General features: G+C 33.7%; 1 protein-coding gene across 1 annotated transcript; it reads right to left on the bottom strand.

Annotated features, from left to right (window-relative positions):
- Positions 1-190: 190 nt before the first annotated feature.
- On the bottom strand, positions 191-25024 carry bif (protein phosphatase 1-binding protein bifocal). Its single transcript, XM_035881705.2, has 4 exons — positions 21927-25024; positions 9711-9884; positions 1435-1615; positions 191-1151 (listed from the first exon to the last, which is right to left on the bottom strand). Exons 1-4 carry the CDS (start codon positions 24906-24908, stop codon positions 889-891), a joined length of 3600 nt encoding a protein of 1199 aa, XP_035737598.2. The 5' UTR covers positions 24909-25024; the 3' UTR covers positions 191-888.
- Positions 25025-25115: the final 91 nt, after the last annotated feature.

Genomic DNA, 25115 nt, shown 5'->3' with positions numbered 1-25115 from the left:
AAAACGTTTGCATAAAATTCTGATCCTCGATTGGCAGCTTAAATACTTAGCAGTTTAGCGGTAAAATAATCTCAAAAAGGTTACAAAACTTTCACTTCTCCCTATCGACTTTACTATGCATATATGTATATTATTTATATATATATATATATATATATATATATATATATATATCATCTATAAAATACGCCAAAAAGGTGATATGCTTTCATTTTCTCTTTGCATATATCTGACATGACTACGATGTCTCGATGAATCGTCGTCAACTGGCTCGTAGTTTTTTAAGGCGCCATATTTAGAACAAGTACTAACATATCTTGGCAGTAATCGATGATTCGTTCTCTTTAGGAAAATTATCCGTTCGCTTCGCGATATATCGTAAGAATAAGAGGTAAATGCATAAACTTGGAATGATACTGTTTCTTTTGTAAATTTGACTAAACGTCTAACCGTATTCAAACGAATTTCCTGCTGCACCGTGCATTCGAGAGGAAATCGAGGATTTCATTATCGTACTTGTTTTTATTTACTTTTGTCTCTCCTCCTCCTAACCCCCTTTCTATCCATCTTCTAGAAACTCATGGAAAAAAGAAAAAAAATTCACTCGTTCGAAAGCCATTCTCTTTCCAATCGATTTTTACAATCATGAAAAAGTTTTTTCTCTTCAATTCTACGATGCTGATCGTTTTCCTTTTTCTTTTTCCCTTTCTTTCCTATGTTATCCTCGATCTCTGGAATATGATGTATTTCAAGGTAGAAAGGCAGAAAATATTTCAACGTGATTCCCTTTTTTTCCTTTTTGGGCTCTCGCAGCAGTTTTGTCTTTCTTTCTCTCCTCTTTTCTCGCTCCTATTTTTATTTCTTCTTCTTCGCCGGTTCATCGGCTATTCAATAAAGAAGATCACCGGTCGTCTCGGAACCCCATGCATTGCCATCTTGAGCAGGTTTCAAGTAGTCGACCTCGCTCGCGTTTTGCCCTTGTTGCTGTTGCTGCTGCTGCTGCTGCTGCTGCTGTTGTTGATCGTTGCCATTCGTGTTGTTCGTAGTCAAGCTTGTAACCGTTGTTAACGTAGCCCTGGTAACACCTAATTCGAAGCCCTCAGATGCCAAATCCACTTTGCTCGGTGTATAGCTCGCCAAACCACCACCTCCTAAAAACGTATGAGAAAGCGTATGAGAAGAATGAAATAAATCCAAGCGTATTTCGACGAAACGATCATTTTTATGATATGTAACTATTTTACGATCTCTTCGTCGATTGATTCTAAGAACAATTATCTATATAGATATAAATCTAATTTTTGTATTTGGCGATTTGCAACGTGATGCTTTATCACTAAAAAAAAAAGTAGGAAAACTATCGAGACGAATAAATAACGAATTTGTTAATTTCTATATATATATAAAGTCATTGTTGTTAACTATGAAAATTACCGAGAAGCGACGGGATGCTCGTCGTCGAACCGGTCGCGGACGTTTTATTGATGATCTGCGTAGATTGCTCTCCGGAAGCAGAGGTTTCGCCATCCACGATGCTGCCCTCGCCCTCCAACATCGAGGCCTCGCTTGGATATTCGAAGGTGCGCGTCGCCATATCATCAAATTGTATTCGATGCTGAAACGAACACGGAGATATTAGTATAAAACGATCTTACAGTCATTTCAATGATGTTTAATTATATCAAACAAAAGCATTAATTAATTTCGATTAATTTCCTATTGATCGATCATTCAACACATTGAATGCCGCCGAACCCATCTATTGCCCATGTCGATCTTTTCATTTAGGCCATTGTAATTCTTTTAAAATGAAACATGATCATGAAATTCTTCATAATATTCATCAGTTAATGCATAATTTTTACGCATAATGCAATTATCATAACGTGAGTCATCGATGGATCATGCGGCGTAGTAGTACGTTTCCGCTTCACAAGAGAGCCCATATCTGCTATTATCTTCATGTTATCAATTGTCTTTTTAATTTCATTTATCCTTTTTCATTGCTAAACGATGGTAGTCTTATAATCCTCTCGCACAAGATATAAATAACAAATAAAGCGAATATAGGAATGATATCAATCACTTATATGATATCAAAAAATACAAAATGAAAGTTTATATGAATTGCTTTCTCAATAAACAATATGAAATTACAAGGAAGAGTTTTCACACACATATATATATGTGTATATATATATGTATATATATATATATATGTGTATATGTATATGTATATGAGGATATAATTCTAAAAAAAATCAATTTCAAGTAATAGCTCAAATATAACTATTGCTTTACGTAATCAATGAGGAAGAAATGGTATTGTAAAAATAGTAACGTTTTGTGACGATTGTCCGGATGCATCTAATTTTTGCTTATCTTGTTTTAATACTAAACATCGTTTCATGCCACTTTAGTTACATATTTGTCAGACAATATAAAAATATTATACATACAGATATTATAATTTAAAAAATGTAATGTAATAAAACTATAATAAAACTATAACTAGAGAAACAAATTATGAAAGTTATCATGAAATTATATATATTTAAAAACTTTTTAAATTACCTTTTCATATATGACAATATTACTCAAATTAATAATGTTTTCTATGTTGATGCGTATGAATATACTTATGAATATCATAATTCATGTTTTTTGAACGTTCACAATGAATACAATAACGTGGACCTATGAAATGACCACGCGGCCTCAATGGAAAATCACTATGATGATAGTAGACCGGCATTCAACATATTGATTGATTGATTCTAATTAAATCATTAATTAAATTTCGAGTGATTGAAGATAACAAAAAATTTGCAAATATGTTCCTTTCTCTTTTTCTTTCCTTTCTTTTTTTTTAATTTATTTATATTGTGCTTTTCTTAAAAATCCTCGAAAGAGACAATGTCTAATGTTCCATATTGATCCATCGAAATATTTTTTAACGTTTTGACATTAAGAAAAAGCTTCAACTTACTCCGTATAGATCATAAAAAAGAATGAAAATTAATTACAAAACAAACAAAAGCAACGGCATTAACACAGACTGGCGTGGAATAACAGTAAGCAGTCACGCTCGTTGATTTTTCGAGCACAGAAGCGAAAAGACATTCTGCGATTTTTTCCTCTCGATATAAGGTCGTAAAAAAAGATCGGAAGGAACATTTCGTGGTTTTTCCCTATTATTAACAAATAAAAAGTGATAAGTAAGAATACTTTTTATATCGATAAATTCTATCACGATTTAAAATGATCTTCATTTATTATCACGAGCACAATTCGAATTTTGTTATATAGATATGGCAATAACAGTACCTATCTACAATTATTTCAATTACGACTTTACTGCATGCCTTAATTAATTATATCTACGCCTTGAACGTTCTCTTTCCTTCTGAGATTTTGCGAATAGCTGATGTTATAAAATTGAATCAATTAACGATCACGTATCCGGGATTCTAAATGTATAATTTATTTTTAGGTATAGTCTATATTTAAAATATAAAGATATATATATATATATAATATCATATTTGAAATATGAAGCGTTCGAAGATGAACGATTGAATTAATTAATCACGTAGTTCGTGCGTATGTATTATTGATATAATTATTAAAAAAATATATCTAAGAAAGATTAATTTTGTAACCTGTAACCTGTTCGTAGATGAAGAATGAAACTTGAAACGATTAAAACATTAAATAACTTTCGACGTGCATATACGTATACTGAACTTGAATTAATCACGACTAAATATCGTGCTTCTAGAAACTCTTATGAAAGTAGAAATAGTTGTGAATTATGTTCATAAACATTTGTAAAATTGTAGTGAAAACGATTCTAAAAAGAAGATAGGCAAGTAAGAGGCTAATCGCAAGTTACTACCTACTTTCTTCTTGGTAAATCGTGAAAATGGCATTGTCAATAAGCTAGATGAGGTTATTGGTCATTGACAAACATTAATATGGAAAGTTCCCATTCTCCGATGCTTCTTTTACATCATGTTCCGTATGATGTATGACAAATCGTTTCTCTAACGAAAGTGCGCATAATATAAATGTTCGGCTTCTGAATTGTTTAACTTCGTTCACAAGACGCATACACGAGACATAACGAGTATATATACCACATACTCTTTGCAACGTGACGAATGCGTTACGTGACTTTGTCGAGTTGTTCGACATAAGGAACAACTTAATACGAATTGAAATTAGATACTTTATAAGAATTCTTATGAGTTTTCACGATTACCTAATATCTAACTTTGACGTTGATACATAAAAAGACAAAAATTACTGATTTTTCTAATGTTCTATATTCTATTTCTATCCTTTGTAAATATTTTAATATTTAATTATTAGATCATTCGGATCGTTCGACAAATCAGAATTTATCGTTTTTGAAATTATCGAAAAGGGATGAAAAAAAAATGCGCATCCGCCTATTACAACAGGGAAGAGTCAACAGTTGTCATTAATAAAAGAGACGACTAGAACGAGTTAGTGGAGACAAATTCGCGGTCGAAACGAATGAATCGCAAAGCTCAAACCGGAGATACTCGGAGCGTCTGCTTTTATTAGGACATAACGGATGCGTCTACATCCAGTTTTTATCATAGCAGCCGACCTTTACGTACTCGTATATAAAGCCGTAATAGTAAAATGAGATACGTACTACTGTTATGGGAATCAAGACTTGCAATACTAAAAAACGATCGATGCAAGGATTTATTTATTTTTTCCTTTTATCTTTTTCTGACAAATCTTTACTCTTTTTTTTCTTACTCTTATCATCATTAATCTTGATCGGATTATCGACGATAACGATCATTAATCTTTTATTTGTTATTTTTAAAAACAATCAATGCTAGAAGTTCTTTATTTAACAATTTGCCAACGATTTAAAACATTCACTGTAATAAATATTAATATCGATCGTACAGTACGAAGAAATTCAAAGTTAAGTTCAGAATTAGACATTATTATTGAATGTATTGAAAAAGAAAAAAGTTTATAATAGATATATCCAAACGGGAACGTAGTATTATTATGTAAGTGGATATGGAAGAAAACGACAATAAATCTTTTTATGTCAAACTTTGTTCTTCTGAGATTACGATTCTACGACTACAAGCATGTAATATCTTATCTGTGTAACGCGAATAAGTGTATACATTCGGCTTTTTCTTTCCATTGTCCGTGAAAACAGAGAGGAGTGGGGAGAAAGAGAGCGAGGAAGATAACAATTTCCTTTCTCTCAGAGATAAAGCTGTGCGTCGCTGAAATCCAGTCGAAGCTTTTGTCAACGTTAATTGTCGGTATCTTTTACTTTCTTACACACACACACACACACACACACACATATATATATATATATATATATATATATCTGTATAGGTGTATGTACATACATACGTACACACGTGTATATATATATATATGCATATATATAGAAGAAAAAGTCTAACACAAGTGCAAATTTTTAAAACAGACGTTCCGTCTTGTCCTTTTGCAACGTGTGAGAATTTTCGCAAAATGACAAACCGGGTTAGAGAGACAACAAACGGTTATTTGTTTAAATACCGTGAATAAGGCCGGCGGAGAGTCGGTTATCGATGTAACGACCGGTTAGAATCACAAACCGCAATTGCTATTCCGATTACGGCGAACGAAAGTTGAAACTTTTCTTTCAAGAATCGAGCACTTACTCGTTACACAAAAATTGACCACCCGTCTCATTATTCATTTTTCATCTTTCTCCTCTTTCGAACGATTATATATCTTAACGTATGATGAACGAATTTTACAACATACCAATGTTACTACTGTCTTAGTGACGTCATGTCCTACTTTTTACGTGGAAAGTTGATTCGAGCGATGATCAAAGGTAAAATTTCGGTAATTCTCGCTGTATTGGTTACGGTGAATTAATTTTTTGAAAGTGGATTTGAAAGTCAATAACAAAAACAAGTAATTATATTGTTCCTCGAATAATTATTAAATCTATAGAAAGTATTCGATGAAATAACAAGTAGTTATTTAAGAAAGATTCATTCGTCGGTTGATCGTAATTTTCTATCGAACGGATAAATTTTATATACCGGTCGGATATTTAATAATTGCTTTGAATCGTTAGAAACACGTTGTCACGATCGAATAGAACTATTAGTACCGTTATTACGTGAATCCTATACACTTCATACATATGTATGTACTTAGACGTATGCTACGCGTCTCTACGCATTTCTCTGATTTACATACACGTGAGACGACCTAGCCGTGAGCAATGCATAACAGTAATGACTAGAAAAAAAGAGAAAATAGACATGATAAAGAAAAGGAATAAAGATGCGAGAGAGAAGCGATTACATCTTGATACGCATGTACATATGTACGTACAGGTGCATAACCGACGGCTATGCACCAGTGCATTCTCTCGTACACTGTCGAAACGCGTTACTTGCGAAGAGAATTTTGTTTAGATCATTTTGTAGAATTTTTTTGCAACCACGTTCTTTGTCTTTTCAATTTCGCGTGTAAGTTTTCCAAAGTTCTTTTTACCGTGAACGAAAAAGAAGAAAAGAAGAAGAAAAAAAGGTAATCGTTCGGGACATTTGCTTATTACGGGAAACAAAAGTAGGTCGATGAAATTCTAGATCAGCTGATCACAGTAATAAAAATTTAGGAACACGCAATCGTTCTCATTTATAAACGAACGTGGTAAAAGTAAATATTTCTTTCGAATCCAAATGGAAACGATTTTGTAATGAAAAGAAAATGCACGTCATAATTTATTTTTAACACGTTTTGATTTTTGCAGCGTTAACGAATAATAATGTACGAGTAATTTCTAATAGTTAATGTAGACCTTAAATAGTAACACGCGCGTAATCATCAGTGTACGTTGAATTCAAAGCGAAAAATCGTACTTTGTTTCAAATTCCGACGATTATCAAACCTTAGTGGTAACGATAATGATGCGTTAGAAGCACGAAGAGAACAATACTATCTTTTGTCAACGGGAAACGGCGATTATGCAATGTTCATTCGCCATTGTCATAATTATTTCGTTATATTCTTCTAGCATGAATTTGCCTTTGTCTTCCATTCGTTCTAATTTTTTTCTAATTTTATCACAACGTCTTTCTCGAAACGAGTTAAATATTACAAAAAAGAAAAAGAAAAAAAAAAAAAAAAAAAAAAAAGAAAAATAGAAAAAGAAAAAGTTGCCACAAAACAGAAACTCTAACATAATAAGTCTACAATGACAAGCAACGTAAGTACGACTCGTGTCGTGACAGTGTTATTAGTTAATATTTTACGAGTCCGCTCGTTTCATATACAATCTGAGATATTAAAATAATTTCGCACAATTTCAAATGTTTACATTATAGAAGATAAACCAAGATGAGAAGCTAGAAAGTAAAAAAAGATTTTAATGCAAGATCGAGCGGAAAAGAAGAAAAGAAAACAAAAGAAAAGATTACAAACAAGCTTAAAAAGTGTCAGTCGGTCGAATATTCGATGACACTCGGCGTTAAATTCAGAAACCACAACCTTGAGAAGTTTGACGTGTACACATTTGTAAATATGTGAGTGAAGGTGTATCAATAAATGACGCGTCTCATGATCCCTCAGACATACGCATTATCGGGGATTATGTATGTAATAATATTTGTATATAAGGTATCGGTAAAAATTCGGTGTACGAACGAACACTGAATATAATTGTAAATGATAAAAGAATAGAGAAAGTATTTAACGTTCGTTAAATAATACGTAATACATCAAATTTTATTCATACGCTATCTAACATTCTGTCGAGTTAATCTAATCTAATCAGATGTTTGAATAAATATTTATCAAAAATAACTTGTTTTAGTAGTCAGTGCTTTATTAATAAATCATGACATTTGCACTTTTACTTTTTTGACACTGTATGATCATTCTCAAGTACGTTTCGTCACGTTGGTAAACAGAACATTGACATTTAGTTTTTTTCCCAGTTATTAGCCACGACAGGAATTGCTAATTACGTGCTCGCGATGCCGTTACTCTAATGACAAATAATATATCGTACGAATTATTCGTTGTTCGCCAACGAATGACCTTGACAAATATATTACGAGAGTTTGTGATTCGTCTTGTTACGAAATATCGTGAGCGATTCGAGGTAAACGCACGCTCACTTTTCGTTACGAAGCATTACATGCTTCGTTATACGCTCTCGCCGATGTTTATGGTTTTTTTTTTCTATTGTAGCAAACGTCGGTTATTCTGATATGAGCCGTTGATTACGAAAGTAGCTCCATACTTAAATCACACACACACTTTTTTACGGTCTTGTTTTATTATTACAATATAAATCGATGTAACACAAAATAAACGATAAATTTAATATTTATAGATTTTGAATTTAAATCACTTTCATAATTATAGGGACATATGTGATTTTGCGATCACTTTCTTAGTTTCTAACGAATCTTTTGACGGTATTCTATAGAACTATATTTGGCTGAGATAGGCAAAGATTTATTGTCCGATGTCTTAGCTTCGAGCTACGCATATCACCGATAAAACGATTGTTCCAAAGGTAAAACTTACCTATGATAATATGAGACGCATGATGCTAATGCGCAAAGTGGATCGTAAAACACGAATTATCTACTGTACGTCGGCACTGTCTACACCACTCTCTCGAAGAAAAAAGAAAAAAGAAAAAGAAAAACGGCAAGCCCACTCTATGCAGCTACTTGTCCCAACATGTGCAATTTTGTATCGTTAAAACATTATAATATCCTCTTTGACAAGATGCATTACGTTCGTGCACTCGTAATGGTCACTGTAAGTAAATCGAAAAAGAGAGACGGGAGAGAGAAGATCGTTTTCGATGTTTTATTAGAAAATCGTTTGATTTTATGTTCAATAAATCCATCTTCTCTCCTTCTTTTCTTTTCTACGATGTTACCAGCAAATGTTATTAGAAAATTATGTACGAGCAAGCATAACCCGTTTTTATCTTTCTCTTAAGCGCAACACGAGCTTCCTTAAACGTCGAGAACGTAAAATTGACGCCATTTTCTTCGAAGTATCAAGCCAACTTTCTAATCCTTTCAGAAAAATACAAATTTTTATGTATATACGTACAGCCTTCGTGTACGACAATGATAAAGCGAGTTTTTGTTATCTTTAAGTTGGACAATAAGGTAAAAGAGAAAAAAAAGAGAGAGAGAGAGAGAGAGAGAGAGACAGAGATAGTATGACGGACAAGTTATCGATACGTTCCCATCAATTTTATACATGGGCTATCGCGATCGGTGAAGTAAATCGAGCGAAAATACGATCCTTCGAGAAACCATTGATCCAGCAAATATAGATTCAAAAGTAGCAAAAGAAAGAGAAACACGGAACTGTGGATCGAATGAGAACAAAGGATTATTATCGTCGACGTTGTACGACAAAGAAAACCGATCGCAGATCGTTTTGTATCTGTTATATCAGAAGATATCTTCTTACTATATTCTTTTTGCTTTTTCTCTTTCTTTATCTCCTTTCAATGTGTAACTTATATTATTGCTTTGTTATCGACTATGAAATAAAAGGAAAAAAAGAAGATGAAACATTTTTCATTCAAATGACAATGTCTAAATTTTCTTACGAGCTAGAATAGACTTTTTTATGGATTAATTAGAGCTCACCTTGTGATTTCTTGGTGTTCTCGATAGATTGCTCCGACCATTGATAAGAATATTATCATTGAGAAAGGACACATCGCAAGGTGACGGTGGTCCACCCGAAAGCTCCCATTCGGAATCATCGGTCGTTGAAGCATCCAAAGTTGCGTCTAGTACTATAATGCCACCGTCTCCAACCTGAAAAAAGGAAGAAAGGAATGAGATTTCAAAATCAGAACGAGGGACGCTTGGAATCCAGTGAGGCGACTCTCGAGTCTACTCCAGAGCTCTTGTATTACGATATATAATACATATACACACATATATATCGAATTCCGTCGACCAGTTTCATGGTTGATTTCTATGGAAAGTTCTTCTTGTTAGTTAAACACCAAATGATCGATTCTTTTTTTATTAAATAATGAATAACCGATTGTTTTCTTTATGCGGCTCTTTAGGATTTAATCAAATATCCTAATAATGAAACATCAGATCGTTTCGTTTTATCAGGTGAAAGGAAATTAATTTCTTATCTGTTCACACACACACACACATATATGTATATATATATATACTACATTTAATTAATATTAATATATCATTGTTAACAAGATCATCGATTAAACAGTATACATGTATGTATAAATAGAAAAATTTAACTTATATAGTCTATAATTGAGCATGAAAGTAAAGGAAAATATATAGTAATTGCGTGACCGTCCATTAATAGCAATATTGCGGAACTTGGATTGAATTTTATTATCGATAACTTACATTATCAAATGATTATCTAATTTTTAATGTAAATGGATTAAACATACACTACCAGTGTTTTAATCGCACGGCTTTGCGTGTTGCCTTTATCTACCGTGCAAACATTGACACGTATCGCTGACGATAATGAAAAGTTTAATCTCAAATATGATTTCGTATAACTTTCACTAAAAAAAAAAAAAAGAAAAAAAAAGAAAGCAGAAGAAAAAAAAGAGAAAGAAAAATTTATTCAATGATTTCATCTGAGTGGAAGAAAGAGAGAGATTCAGCAATTTCGATTTTTCGATGAATGGAACATCCTGCCGACTCGAAAAAAAAAAAAAACGACCAGGCCGCACGCAACGAAGTCTTAAGCGTTCTTTCAAGGGTTCTTTTCTTCCATTGAAAAGAGGAAAAAATTATTCGTGTTATTTCACTAATACATGCCGAGAGAGTCCTTCGAGCTCGTGTAGCATCGCGTCGGCCATGATACTCTCGATTTTATACTTTCCTTTCTTCGGAATGGAAACGGTTATGTTTTACGTGATGACTCGTTTGATTCTTTGCTCATCAAAAATTTCCTTAGACGGCATTAAATTTTGTTTATATAAAATATACCTTTTACTCGATCTCATTATTTTTTCCTCCAACTGAATATTAAATTTTATGCAATATAAATTAATACGAAGTGTTTTATTTTGCAATTATTGAAAAGAATATTATAAACTATTTTTAATCAGTTCTGAGTTCGTTTCTGACGTTTCAGCACGGTCACAAGTTCTTTTTTTTTTTTTTTTACATAAATACTCCATACTCGATTTTCTTTATAATAAAGCAAAGCAGGAAGAGTTTCTCTTCGATTCGAAAGTGTCGGCAGAAAAGCATGGATCTTAACGACGCTTATGTGAAATCGATCGATTCACCGAGGCGCATACCGTCATGACGAGGACGTTATCGATTTCCGGTCCACTTCCGGAGTCATTCGAACCAGAAATTGCACGAGAATTTCGTTTCGAAAGCGATCCTACCGTTCCGTTTCGCGTTTAATTCAACATAAATTTTTCAATTATTCTAGAGAATATTTGACTTCGTTGGTACAGTATCGTTTTGTTAAGAGTACAAAAAATGGTTCCTCGTCACGCGTCGTAACGTTTAGAACTACGTTAACGGACGAGCAACGATGGAGGTCGTGTATTCGAGTCAGCAACGTAACATCTGCGCTGAAACTTAGTTCAAGGATGCAAATACAATATATATATATATATATATATATATATATATATATATATATATTGTATATATATATATATATATAGTACCAAAAAGTAAGTAAACATATGTTTCTTACGTTAGACTAGTTTTTTTTCTAAAACCTGAAATTAGCTATCATAACAACGATAATAGCTAATTTCAGGACAAAGACTCTATTGTTTTTCATGTATTGTTTGCAAGTTTCTTTTTTTTATTAACTTATCACTATCACACTGAATTCATTAGAATACATTACTTTTAAGAGTTACAAAAGTGAGTAAATATTTTTAATCTTTAGCTGAAATTCTGTTGAAATGTATTTTTTTTTATTATCTGTACTGTATTATAAATTCATAGGATATAACAAGTATCCTTGCATAGTACAAATAAACTTTTTGTTCATTGTACTAAATGCAAAGTATTTACTTACTTCTGTTACATACCGAACTCAAAGATCTACAGTCTATCGATTGTAAGAGTTTGTATTAAGTAGGTTCTTTAACGTCCAAGTTATAAAGTCAATTTATAAAGAATTTTTAATATAAATACCTTTTTAGTTTCAGTTTTACATTATATTCATGCGTTGGTCTAATTCGTTATTATTTCATTTGTTAAAAGAAGATTCTAATATTGAAATAAAAAGATTTAATATTTAAGTAATTTGTTGTGTTTTTTAAAACGAATATAATTTTAAAAATATTAAAAATCTGATATCATATATACACGTAGACACTATAAATTGTTTAATAGAAACTAAATCGAATCTCTTTACATTCATTTTCACATCAATATCGAATTGTATTAAACTTGTCGATAATTTCAAAAAATCCTATTGATCCTAAACTTAATGACTGAAGTATTCTTAAAGAACGTAGAAATACTTTGAATAGTAACCGTACGTGTAATTGAAATACGAAGAAACAAGAAAAAATATTAAAGTATTGAGTGAAAAATAAAATAAGTGTGAATGTAATTTAACGATATAGGAAAAGAGTTCTCAAAGAGAAAATATAGTTAAAGGAGCGGCAATGAACCTGAGTATAGGGTCCCTGACTTCATGAGAAATTCCCAGGATGTTTCTTTCCATTATTCCGAGCGTAAGGAGGTATCACTCTGTTGTAGATAGACCTTGAACTCTCGGAGAGTCCAACGACAACAACGAAGACATTTGCTTAACGATCGCATGTGAATATATATCCGAACAAATATATGTCCCTTTACACATTCTTACATTTTTTTCTATCCTTTACGCATATATATACGCATACGTTCGCATAACTAAGCGGAAGGATATCAAAAAAAATTACAACCACGAATTTACATATTCGTACATCATACAACATAAATATAAAACGATTTTTAAATAATTATTCGTACAATTATCCTTTCTCTCTCTCTCTCTCTCTCTCTCTCTCTCTCTCTCTCTCTCTCAAACGAACGATACTTAATTCGAGTATCTAATTGCGAGGTGGACCATTCGGACAAGCAAAAAAAGCTTGATTATGAATTAATTGATCACTAATCTTTTAAACTACCTTGCAATCTTTTTTTCTTTTCCGTTTCGTGCAAAATTGAGTTTCTTAGCCATACTATTATGAAATTATAAAATAACGTTTCGCGAAGAACATATACTTTTATACAAGAACAAATAAATGAAATGTTATTTTCCGATTAAAAATGACAATAACACGGAGACGAACATACAGATTATTAATATTACTTATGGTTACTTTACATATATCCTCGTAAGTTAGAAGAAAGGTAACTAATAACAATAATTTTATAATTATTCTCAATTCTCATTAATGTAATTGGACAAAAATTTATCGAGTATCTGATTGAATATCGAAGAAGATGGATACGTTTTTATGTTTCAGGAAATACGTGTATATCTATAATCCATCGAATTAATAGCTCTCACAAACATCTCTGATCGATGTGTTGTAATGGATGATCGTCGATTGGCTTCATACAAAATAGAGAAGTTCAAATCGAGAGAGAGAGAGAGAGAGAGAGAGAGAGATCGTTGACTGTTCGAAGCTCTTCCTGGATCGCGACCGGTTCCACGTATGCAGGAAACGTCTATTTGTGTCATCTCGAGCGTCGAAGCGACGCGAATGCGAAATACTCGGAGGGAAGCCTACCGTATCGAGATCGCTCTTCCCCTCGTTCAAAAATATAATCGCAATCCGTGGTAAACTTCTACGATTCAAGGATTTCAGAGATTATTCTTATCGAAAATATATAACGTTGATAATATTTTATTTTTTTTAAATTTAACATTTATTTTCAGATGCGAGATAGTTTTCAAGTACTTACTCGATAACAATCAATTGATACATACAACATGTGTCTCTGAATTGTATCGCGATACAAAATATTTCTTACAGAAATTTGTCGTGTTTAATCTAATAATATAGAAACGTAAAAATTCGAAATAACAATAGTTATACATTTTATAATTAACACGATATTTGCAATTTCATGGAGAATCTTTGGAGAAGATTACGAGGAAGAAAAATAAGGGGGAAAAAAAAGAAAAGAGAAGAGAATTTCTGTCGTCTGCCCCACATACCAAAAATTGCAAGCAGCTGATAGGCTTGTGAAAGGATCGTTGGAACATAATATTCCTTAGAAGGCCGAGTTAAGGAGCGAGGCTGAAAGGCGCTAACGGATCTCCATCGGTTTATCTCTCTCTCTTTCTCTCTCTCTCTCTCTCTCTCTCTCTCTCTCTCTCTCTCTCTCTCACTCTCTCTTTACTTGGTTTAGCTCTAGGACAACCATATATGTGGATTCCGCGTAATATTCTCTGGAATGTCACCGACGAGGGCACACTACTTGCTCTCTCGTAGCTTTTTCCATGCTTCATATCACCGTTCCTTGATTTCTTCATTGATTTTGTCGTTATCGTAAAGTATTTTTTCATTATTTATTTTACGTCGTCATCAAAGATTTGTCCCAACTTTTTTTTGTCGTCTAATTTCATTCTTTCATTCAATAGTGTGCAAACTATTTATATTAGCGATCCAACTTCTTAAACAAAAATTCTGCATATGACCATTATGTATATATATATCTCCACTAATATAATTGAATAAGTTGTAAGGATAGTAATGTAAATTGAGGCCATTGCGAACAGAACAATTCGAAATCGTGCGTTGTAATTATAATTTTTTGTTGCTATGTATGAATATATGTCGAAAGCATAAGCTAAAAATTCATCAAACGTACATATGAGCACTTCAACTCCATTGCTTTCGCCGAACGTATATATGCGTTAGTTGTTTGCAAAAGATTAAAAGTAAATACAAATTTTTGTTATGCGTAAAATTCATGAAACTTTCGCTAACCATAATACGCGCATCAATGATCCAATTTATCGTTTTCATCGTTATTATAATATTAAGATCAACATAAAAAAAATATACATATAAACAAATTAAAAGTAAGCGTTCAATGAATATGCAATTGAAATTTGTTTATACTACGATATAAGTACAGAAAGAATTTTAAAGCAAAATGTTATCTAAAAGACGACGATATAAATAAGCAACGAATTGAGAACAATCCTTTATGGTTCCTGCCTCGCTCTTTCGCTCCAATGATTTTGTAAGCCAGTGCTCATTCGTAGATCCAACGAAAAATGGAACCAACTTCTTTACCGTCGGTCATTATTCGCGATCATGCTTACGATAACGCTTTTATAATCGTTAGATTTTGAGAGAGATATTTAAAAAAAAAATTAATACGACTTTATTCTAGTATGAGATAACCCAAAAAAAAAAGTGAAAGAAATTGAGATAGATAGAAAAATCGATAACGAATCTAAATAAAATTTTTACTCGAAACTAACAAATTGAATAAATTATAATTAAAATGTTGAATTATTTTTATAAAAATATAAAATACGAATGAATTTTCATTTACGCGATAAGTAAATGATAACAAATATGTTATCTGAGTATTGTCAAAGTATTGTCGGATCGAAGTAACCAATCAAGCGAGTCGATAAAGTTAAATTAAATCGTATGAAATGAGAAGAAAGAAAAAAAAAAGAAAAAAAAAAAAAAAAAAACCACGAATTTGAAGAGAAGCATTCAGATCCTTTCATGTTCGTGCAGAAACGTTGTATCGCATTCCAGTTTAGATCGAAACGACGATCTCGATCGCCAAGAAATACTTAGCAATAGTGGAATACCGTAACGGTTATCGAGAGAAATTGGGTCAAGGATTTCTTCTCTGCGCGTAAATTCAATTACCATAGCCAGAGCCACGAGGGAGCCCATCATAGAGCTCTTTGAAATACGTGAAACCCCCATGTGAGTATTATAAAGATCAAGACCGAGATTCGATCGAAAGTCATGTACATACACATACGTATGTATATACATATGTAAATGCATACATTATTATACAGAGATAAATATGTTTTTACTTTATTTGCGAATATTTCTGAATTTTTCGATAGCTTGAAAAGAAAAAAAGATGAAAAACGAGTTTTTAATTAAACATTTAAATTTAGAATAATTTCGAGATCGAAGACGGGAAGGGGGAGAATTTGTGTGAAATTAACGCATATGGTACGATACCATACATCGGACTGAGTTATTTCCTTCCATTGCCACTTCTTAATTTTCAATCGATAACGCACTAGCAGGCGATGACTCATCGCTAGACGATGATGCACACGACACGCGACGCCACGAGAGGCGTTACGTTTGAGGGACACACACCGTCTTTTTTTTCTTTTTTCTTTTTTTTTTTTTAACTTTGAAAGAGTTATAATATGTATTAATAATATATAAATAAAATAACATTATTATACATAAATACATATTACATATCTGTAATTAATTATTTCCTTATTAAAGGTAACCATAGTTACCCCATCACTACTTGAATTAATAATTCAAGGTAAATGTAATATATCTTGATATCTTTATGACAATCCTACGCTCTTCTCTGACGTACATACGTATATTTATTTAATTCATTCTATATTAATTATAATTTGAATAAGAAGCAAATAATTTGCATAAGACGACAAATTGTCAGGTATTATTTTTTGCGGTAAAGTGTTTCAACTTCGCACTTTGTCGTTGCGCACGAATAAAAATAAAACTTGGTTATTAATCCTACTGTTAAAAAGAAGAAAAAACGATATCTCTTATAATATATATACATATATATAAATATATTATAGTATGTATACATACGTATGAATAATATTATCAAGGATAAACTTGATAATTGTAATGATAATAGAGCTAAAGGAAGAAAGAAGTATAACCGATGATACTGCGACAGTCGTGGAAAGACTTTCGTAATTTCCTGCAGTTTTCACAACAACAAACCTGCTGCGTAATAATAATAGCACGTTCGGTAGAATAAAATCGAAATCGAGTTTCGTTCCTAACAGAAGAAAAAGTGTGGCTCGCGAACGTACTCTCGATATTCTCGCGCTTCCTTTCCTTTTTCTGATCAAGAGTTCACATTTCTATTTAAAATTAGTATGTAAATTTATAAAAATGATTAACATCCCACGAAACTTCAACTATAACATTGATAATGAAAAAAAATAAATATATAACTTATTTTTATTCCTATTAAATATCACTTATTTAACTTGCATTTGTATAATTTATAAAGAAGATTTTTAAATAAAAATGAAAACATTTTCTTTCAAAGAATAGCAAACAATGCAAAATACATTCGTTAATGTTTGTATAAAATTGATATCTTCATTCAGTAAGATTCATCTAAAACGAAGTAATATAATTTGAACAAAAAGAAGTTAGATATTTAAACGAATCTTTGGAGAAAGCAAAACCAAGCATATGTGTATGTACAGTGCTATCCTTTCCAAGTTCCTCCTCCCACCACTCCACCCTCTCTACTATTGTAAGAAGGAAGAAACTGCATTTAATGGGCTACTTTCACTGACGGTGCTTAAAAACTGTTATGAAGGCGTCCGTTTACGAGCTCGATGTCGGGAAAAAAGATATAATGGAAAGAGAGAAACAAAAAAAAAAGTAAACGATGGGTTAGAGGGGAAAGGAAAAGAGGATGTGAGCTCTTATCGAGCGACGCCATCGAAACAGGACGCGACGATGACATTAGCAACAATAATACAACGACGACGAGTCAAATCCGGATAAAGTCAGCTGACAGTGAACGTCAGCGGGTTCCAATCATCGGTGTCATCGTTTCCATTTAACTCCTTTCGACTTCCTAATTAAGTTTTTTCTTTTTTTTTTTTTTATATTATTGTGCCTGGCCGACTTGATAAATTATTATAGTACATCCTTCTGAAGATATAGCCGAGGGAAAAAATTGCAAAAGAAAAGAGATTTTGCAGATTAGTATACATATACACATACGTGTGTAAACACTATTATAATTTAATTTGCACATAATTTAATTTGTATATATAATTGCAAGTAAAAGAAATATATGTTTAGGATAGGTTTATTACAAAAAACATTCCTTTTAATGTCGACACGATAAAAAAAATACGTAAACGAAACGATAAACGTCGACTTTTTACTTTCACTTTTTGATTGTCCGTTATTAATTAAGGGTAAAATATTCTCAACGAATATACTGTCTCTCTCTCTCTCTCTTTCTCTCTCTCAACGTATCGTGACAGCATAAGATTTTGATGAGAGACACGATCAATTCTATACCTACGCACGAGAGTTTAATGCACGCGATTGCATAATTATTATGGAGTTGAGAAGGTTAATTAACGCGCTGCTCGCTGGGATAAATAAGATGTAATCTCGTGCTGTTTAAGTAAAAACATGCTAATACGCGTCTTTTTGACGGTGGAAAAAACTTGATTTATCTCTCGACGATGACAGTCAATCATGTTGAATGTCGAATGGATGATGCGGTTTCCGCACTTCCATCGATATCTCTAGTTTTTCTTTTAACTCGAGCGATAATATAATGATTTATCTTCATTGGCTAGGTTTCAATTCGTTCTAATTGTTATATATAATAACTTAAAAGTGAATCGATCTTTTTTAACATGTTTTTTGTATCTTTATGTCTTGATACTTGATTACAATATTTTGTTTCTCATCTATTTCGCGAAATTTTTAATGTAACAATAATATATATATATATATATATATATATATATATACGTAAACTTCTATAAATTTGAAAAAAAATACATTGGAAAAGTGAAATTCTTAACTCTGTTGTGAAAAAACTTGGTAAAGAGAAGAAACTAAAAATAGAAATAAATTTTAATGGAGCCTGTGTTCCCTTGAAATTGCAATTCTTTAATTCACGAGTTGCCGAGAGAAAAAGAAATAACGAAGAACACAAGTGTTCACATGGCAACATACAAGGACGTATACCAATGATAAGTAACGACATAAACTTTACGTTAAACTTGTCAACGAAAATGTTGAAGATAGAATGCATTTTTTCCAATCTCAAAAAGCACGGCTATGATATATTGAAAAATTTCCTTTACAAATCTTGTCTCATTTTCTTTTACCGCATAATTCATATGGTACAATACAAACAATAAATCTAAAATAAGCGAACGCCATGAAGAGTATGTATAACGTTTAAATAAAGCTTATTCCATGCGACGATAACTAAAAATATCAAGTTACAATCCTATGCATCGAAAGAAACGTTCTGTTCGAGTTCGAGTTATGAAAGAATTTTACCTACCTATCTATCTGTCTGCTTGCTTGGCCTTGCAAGGATACAAAGGATTTCAAAGCGACGTAGGAATATGTGAGCTCGACAAAATCCTTTTTATTATAACTTATATATAGGGTATAACGTACGGAGGAGACAGCTGTTAGGGTAAGTTCATACGTATCGGGAATTTTTCTGAATCAACGTCAACCGAAAAAGCTATTTATATCTATCGATAAAACCATCAAATTCTACATGCACCACTGGCGACAAATTCGCTTCTCTTATCGGCAGATGCAGTATCGTCGATTGACGTCGATTCGACAAAATTATTATTATTATTATTATTATTATTATTGTTATTGTTATTATTATTATTATTATAGTTATACCAAATGACTGAAAAGATCGTTTCCGAGTTTTTACTTACCGTATAGGATATCTTTCGGTTTTATTTCTCTAAACTTAGTTATTTTACTTAGTTTATTATGTTTTTGCCTAGTCTGACGATGTATATTGATTACTTTTTCTTCTTTATTTCATTTTTACTGAAATGTATTTTTTACGACCAGATCTTGTTACAATTAATTTTTTTTTTCAATGGTTAAATAAACAATAAAAAACGAAAATATTTTATCATTATAAAACTGTGGCATTGTGAATTAAAAACAATGTGAATCGTTCTGGTCTCGATGCGTGTTCTAGTTTTCGGTTCGTTAAACGGTCGTGTCTTGGTCGGCCTATGGGTTTTCTCCGGAATTTGATTCGATCGGAGGAAGACCCGTTAGGTCGATTAGATAAGGCAGAATTTCGATAATAAATGTCGGTGGAGAAAAAAAGTCATATGGTATTGAATCGTTGGAAAAGTTCGTAGCAATTTTTACTACAAAATCGAAGATAAAATGTATAGATAAATTATTTTTTTTCTTTCTAATATTATTTAATATTTCCTATACGTCCAATTTGTTAATTCGATTTAAATCTTATAGAATATTGATATAAAAAATTATTTAAAATACTAAGAAACTTTCGTACTCTCGGTTTTTAACTTAAACGAATCATCTCGTATAAATCGCCTCCTAGCAGATTATTTAATACGAGTAAGTGATATCATCCTCATCGATTAATCGACTAATGTATATTTTTAGAAAAAAGAAAAAGAAAAAAAAAAACAATTCTTCTCCTCATTAAGAATGACACAGCACTCTCGACCTTGCATCGTTTCCGTTCATAAAACCTCCCGACTTTCGAGTGTAACTTCAAAATCACACGAGTGTAAGAAAGAAGAAAAGCGTTTATGCGTGATACTCGTGTATGAATGTATGTTGACTGTCAATAATGCCCATTTATGTTGCTCGAATACAATTACTTTTAATTTTTAACAAGATTTTTACGTAACTATTGTTTCTAAAAGAAACAATAGACATAAATGAATATAAAATAAATATAAATACAAAATACACGTAATAATTTTGTACAATTTTTTAATTAGAATGTTCTTTTGAAATCTGCTTTCTTTGAAAAAAATAATTAAAAAGTAGTAATAAAAAATGTGTTACCACGTGATAACAAGTTGAAATTAATCACAAAACTGACCGATTTTTATCTAATCGCAAAAAAACGAATTATGTTCGATCCTCTTTGAATGTACTTGTTTATTCGACGATCGCGTCTCGATTGAAAGAAGAAAAGAAGTCTCGATTGAACGTTCGATCGTAACATAGAAACACGATGCACGTTGTATTACGGCTCTCGAATTTATCGAGAGAGAGAGAGAGAGAGAGAGCGAGAGAGAGAGAGAGAGAGAGAGAGAGGTATTTGCTCTTTCCGAAAAGAACGTTTACAAGTATTTAAGACGTAGTCCGATCACATTGGAAATAGAGAATGTACGACATGACAAGTTGTGCCTTGAATCTTGATTCGATTCGTTTCAAATTCTTCATACATTAGTCACGACGAATTAAAGCGAATCGTTCATGATCTACGATCGAAGAAGAAAGTGAAAATATCCTGTGGTCTTATTATAATTATTAATTCATATAACGATCGACGAAACATTGTAACATCAAAACTTCCATGTAAATGAGTCTTATAATTAAAAGATTTGGACAGTACTGTCCAGATATTCGTACGGATATAGTGAGTGTTCCCTGTAAAAAAACGAATAATTAAGAAAGATCTTGTACATCATATATTGAAAATCTATTGTTTTGGAATAAGTTAAGAAGATTTTGAAAGTTAAGATTACAATATAGAGGAGGAGAATTGAAATATCGAAAATTGAACAATTCATGATAATAAACAAAGTCATATTTCCGATTGTAGAAGTATTCCTTTTGTTTTCAAAGACAAGAAAAACTTTTTAATGCAATGTTGTAATTTATAAAATAAAATATTGAATGTAATAAATTGTATATTATGCAAGTTTATCCTTAAAAGTTACCTACCATTTGACAAATATTTTAAGTTCGTGCAAACATGGAATGATTCAAATTGAAAATTTATTTGCTTTCTATCGACTTGCTCGAAATTCTAAATGTACAAAGATAAAAGAAAAATAATTACACAAACCTTTGGCTTTTCGCGTTTCCTTTTGATAATAAGGCCATCGTTTTCTATGTAATCAGGAACGTCCTTCCTGTTGCTAAAATTGAATACCATTGTGTTGTTCTGTTGATTCCAAGGTTTGGCATCCCAAAGACCACCACCACCACCACCACCACCAGCACCAGCACCAGCACCAGTACCAGGACCACCAGTGGAAGTTGACTTCTTAGTTGGTTGTATCTCATCGGCACTCTTCAAACTAACCACAACCTTTGTAGGTTGTTCTATACTTTTAACGCGATTTATAAGATTCTTCTCTAACTCTCGATTGCTTAGATTCTGTTGAGGAATTTGGGTTTTGGTGGACACAAGTGGTCTTATAATACCAATTTGTTTTTGAGGCGGAGACGATTCACTTTTCTGACATCTTATCGTTTTAGATTCGTTACCCTGAGAATAGGACGTTGTGGTAGAACTGATTAAGCTAACAGACTTTGGAGATTTGTTGTCAGCCTTCTTCTCTTCGATCTCAACATTGTCCCCGTTCTTCTTCTTGTTATCTTTATCTAGAGCCAATCTTTCACGAAGAAGTTTCGAAGCTATTTCCTGATCTCGAAGAATTCCAACAAAGGATTCATTACTCTTTATATCACAGCTACTAGCCTTCGATATATTCGTAGCCCTTTCCTCGAGCTTACGTCCATTTTGTTTCACACCTGGCAAATAATTCTTTTCTCTGGCATTGGACTCATCGTTGAACCTAAAACGCATTGTCGTACCAGCTTTACCAATATTGTCTAAAGCCGAGGAAGAAATTGTTTTCGGCCCATCCTCCACATCTTTGTTCTTCTCTTCTTTATTATCATCATCACCATCTTCATCATTATCTTCTTCTTCTTCTTCATCTTCTTCTTCATCTTCTTCTTCATCTTCTTCTTCTTCTTCTTCCTCATCTTGATCTTCTACCTCCTCTGCTACTTCTGGTTCTAGTCTCAACTCATCAATAGAAAGATCCTTCGAAATGGATGACTCGATGGTTTCATTTTTTTTAGGACTCGGCAACCTTTGTCTCGTAGACAATATCATCGTTTCTTTTTCTACCTGGCGATTATGGGTTTGAACGAGCTTACCCGTTTCTGCGATCTCTTTGGCAGGGCTGGGTTTACGAATTGGACTGGAACTCTGAAGTATAGGAATATTGACATCCTTGATTGGCGAAGACGGACTCTGAGCAGCTGGAGAAGAGATCCTGGGTGACAATAATGGAGTTAAAGGTGGAGATTTAATACCTATCTCGAGAGTACCAACTTTCGATCTATTTTGAGGTTCTGGACTCGGTGCTGGAGAAAACCTGAGCTTATTAAAGGTAGGCTCTGGCGAAGGTGACGGCGAATGAGACTTTTCAATTTGCTGAAACTTGCTCACTACAGAAGAAACTGATTGTACTATAGGATCGGTAATGACACCGTCGAAATGAAAATCCTCGTCCTTTTCTATAAGTTCGGCCGTTGGTTTTTGAGGTAAGACGATCTTCTTCGGTGACGAGGAACCGGTAGTATTACTCCTGGCATTACCATTGACAAAGGGTTTAGGCTGTAGCGGCGGTTTAGGTAGTACCTTTTTTTGATTCTGCGCTTTGAAAGTATCGTTGATCGTCTTAAAGGTCGCTACCTTAGCAGCGACCTCTCCTTTAGGCTTCAATTTTTTCGCCGATCCTTCGAATATGCGCATTGTCGTCTTGACTAGATCGGGTGGAGGCCGTTCGGTTTCTGCCAAAACTGGCTTGATTCTTTTCGGCTTGTTTGCCGCCTTGGGCCGGTCTATCTCGCTAAGTCGACTCTCTATCTTAACGGTGCTCCTGTCGACGAGAACGATGTGATCGTTAATCGGATCCTGTCTCGACGCGATCCTCGTATTAGCATTTGTCTTTGGGAGACCGGAATCATCGATCGAGGATGAACAGGCATTGTACCTTATGAGAGTTTCGACGCTTCTAGCTCTTTTCATCGTTTCGTTACCACGATTAGCATTTCGATACCTATCGCCGCCGGTTTTGCTCGTTTGCCCGGCCACGTTTCTCTTAGCGTACTTCCTACCAGAAACGGTACTCGCATTTTTTTCATTCGTCGGCTCGTCCTCTCGATCGAGTAGATCTTCCAAACTGGCAGCACGTCGGAAACGTTGAACGGTCGCTCGGCTCTTATTGGTTTCCCTAAGAGCAAGATTAAGATATTTGCTTTTGAGTTTATTCACGATACCAGGACCGTATTGTAGTTCCTCGGAACTGTCGCTTTCGGCGTCGGCTTCGTTCGTTCTCACGCCTACGGCGGTCTTTACGCTGCTTATCGTGTTACCACTAAGTTCTTCGAATACGTTGTTGCCGATGTCACGCGTTCTTCTCGTCCCAAGGACATTATCCTCGGTCTCGTAATCATCTCCAACGTGCTCCATCTTTCGTTCCATGTCCGTGGATCTGATAGAAGCACCACTAGCACCACTACCGTTTACATCCTCCGAATCGGAGCAAAGTGAGAGATCCGCCTCGAGACGCATGTTGCGCGCCACTGAGCCAATTTCGCAGCTATTACCACCGTGGAGAATGGTGGCGCCACTAGCGAGTCCCCTGCCGACAAGCGGAGCCATCGTAGTAGGGAGGCCGCCCATGCCGCCCCCGGTACCACTAACACTATTACCGGCAAGAGCATCGGTAAAGGCGATAGCAGTACCAGTCTCGTTACTGCTACCACTGAACTTTTCTTCCTCGCACGTTGTCGTTACCGTCGTCGTTTTTGTCGATGATGCATCTCGTTGTTCCTGACGACAGACTATCGCGATATCGTCGCGACTCTCCGTCGATGAAAGTTTAACGCTAGCTCCTCCGTTGCTCGATAGAATCTTATTTTGTTGTCTTCGTCGTTGTATCAGATCTCTTTTCCATTGAGGCACGTTATTATTACCGGCTCCGTTCGACTCGCCGCCGGCCGACGCGTTGCCGGCGGTAGCCATCTTGGACGACACGCGTTCCCGAACGCGCTCGCGACAGACCTCTCCCTCTCTCTTTCTCTCTCTCTCCCTCCCTCTCTCTCTCTCTCTCTCTCTCTCTCTCTCTCTCACTCTCTCTCTCTCTCTCTCTCTCTCTCACGCTCTTTCAAAGTTTACAAACTCACTTTCACACCGTGACAATGATAGGAATACGAATCCAGAAAAGTGAGC

Source organism: Vespa mandarinia, chromosome 5 (genome assembly GCF_050613455.1).
Source record: "Vespa mandarinia isolate Hongniang chromosome 5, ASM5061345v1, whole genome shotgun sequence".
NCBI classification, from domain to species: domain Eukaryota; kingdom Metazoa; phylum Arthropoda; class Insecta; order Hymenoptera; family Vespidae; genus Vespa; species Vespa mandarinia.
This window is presented reverse-complemented; position numbering and strand designations above follow the sequence as displayed.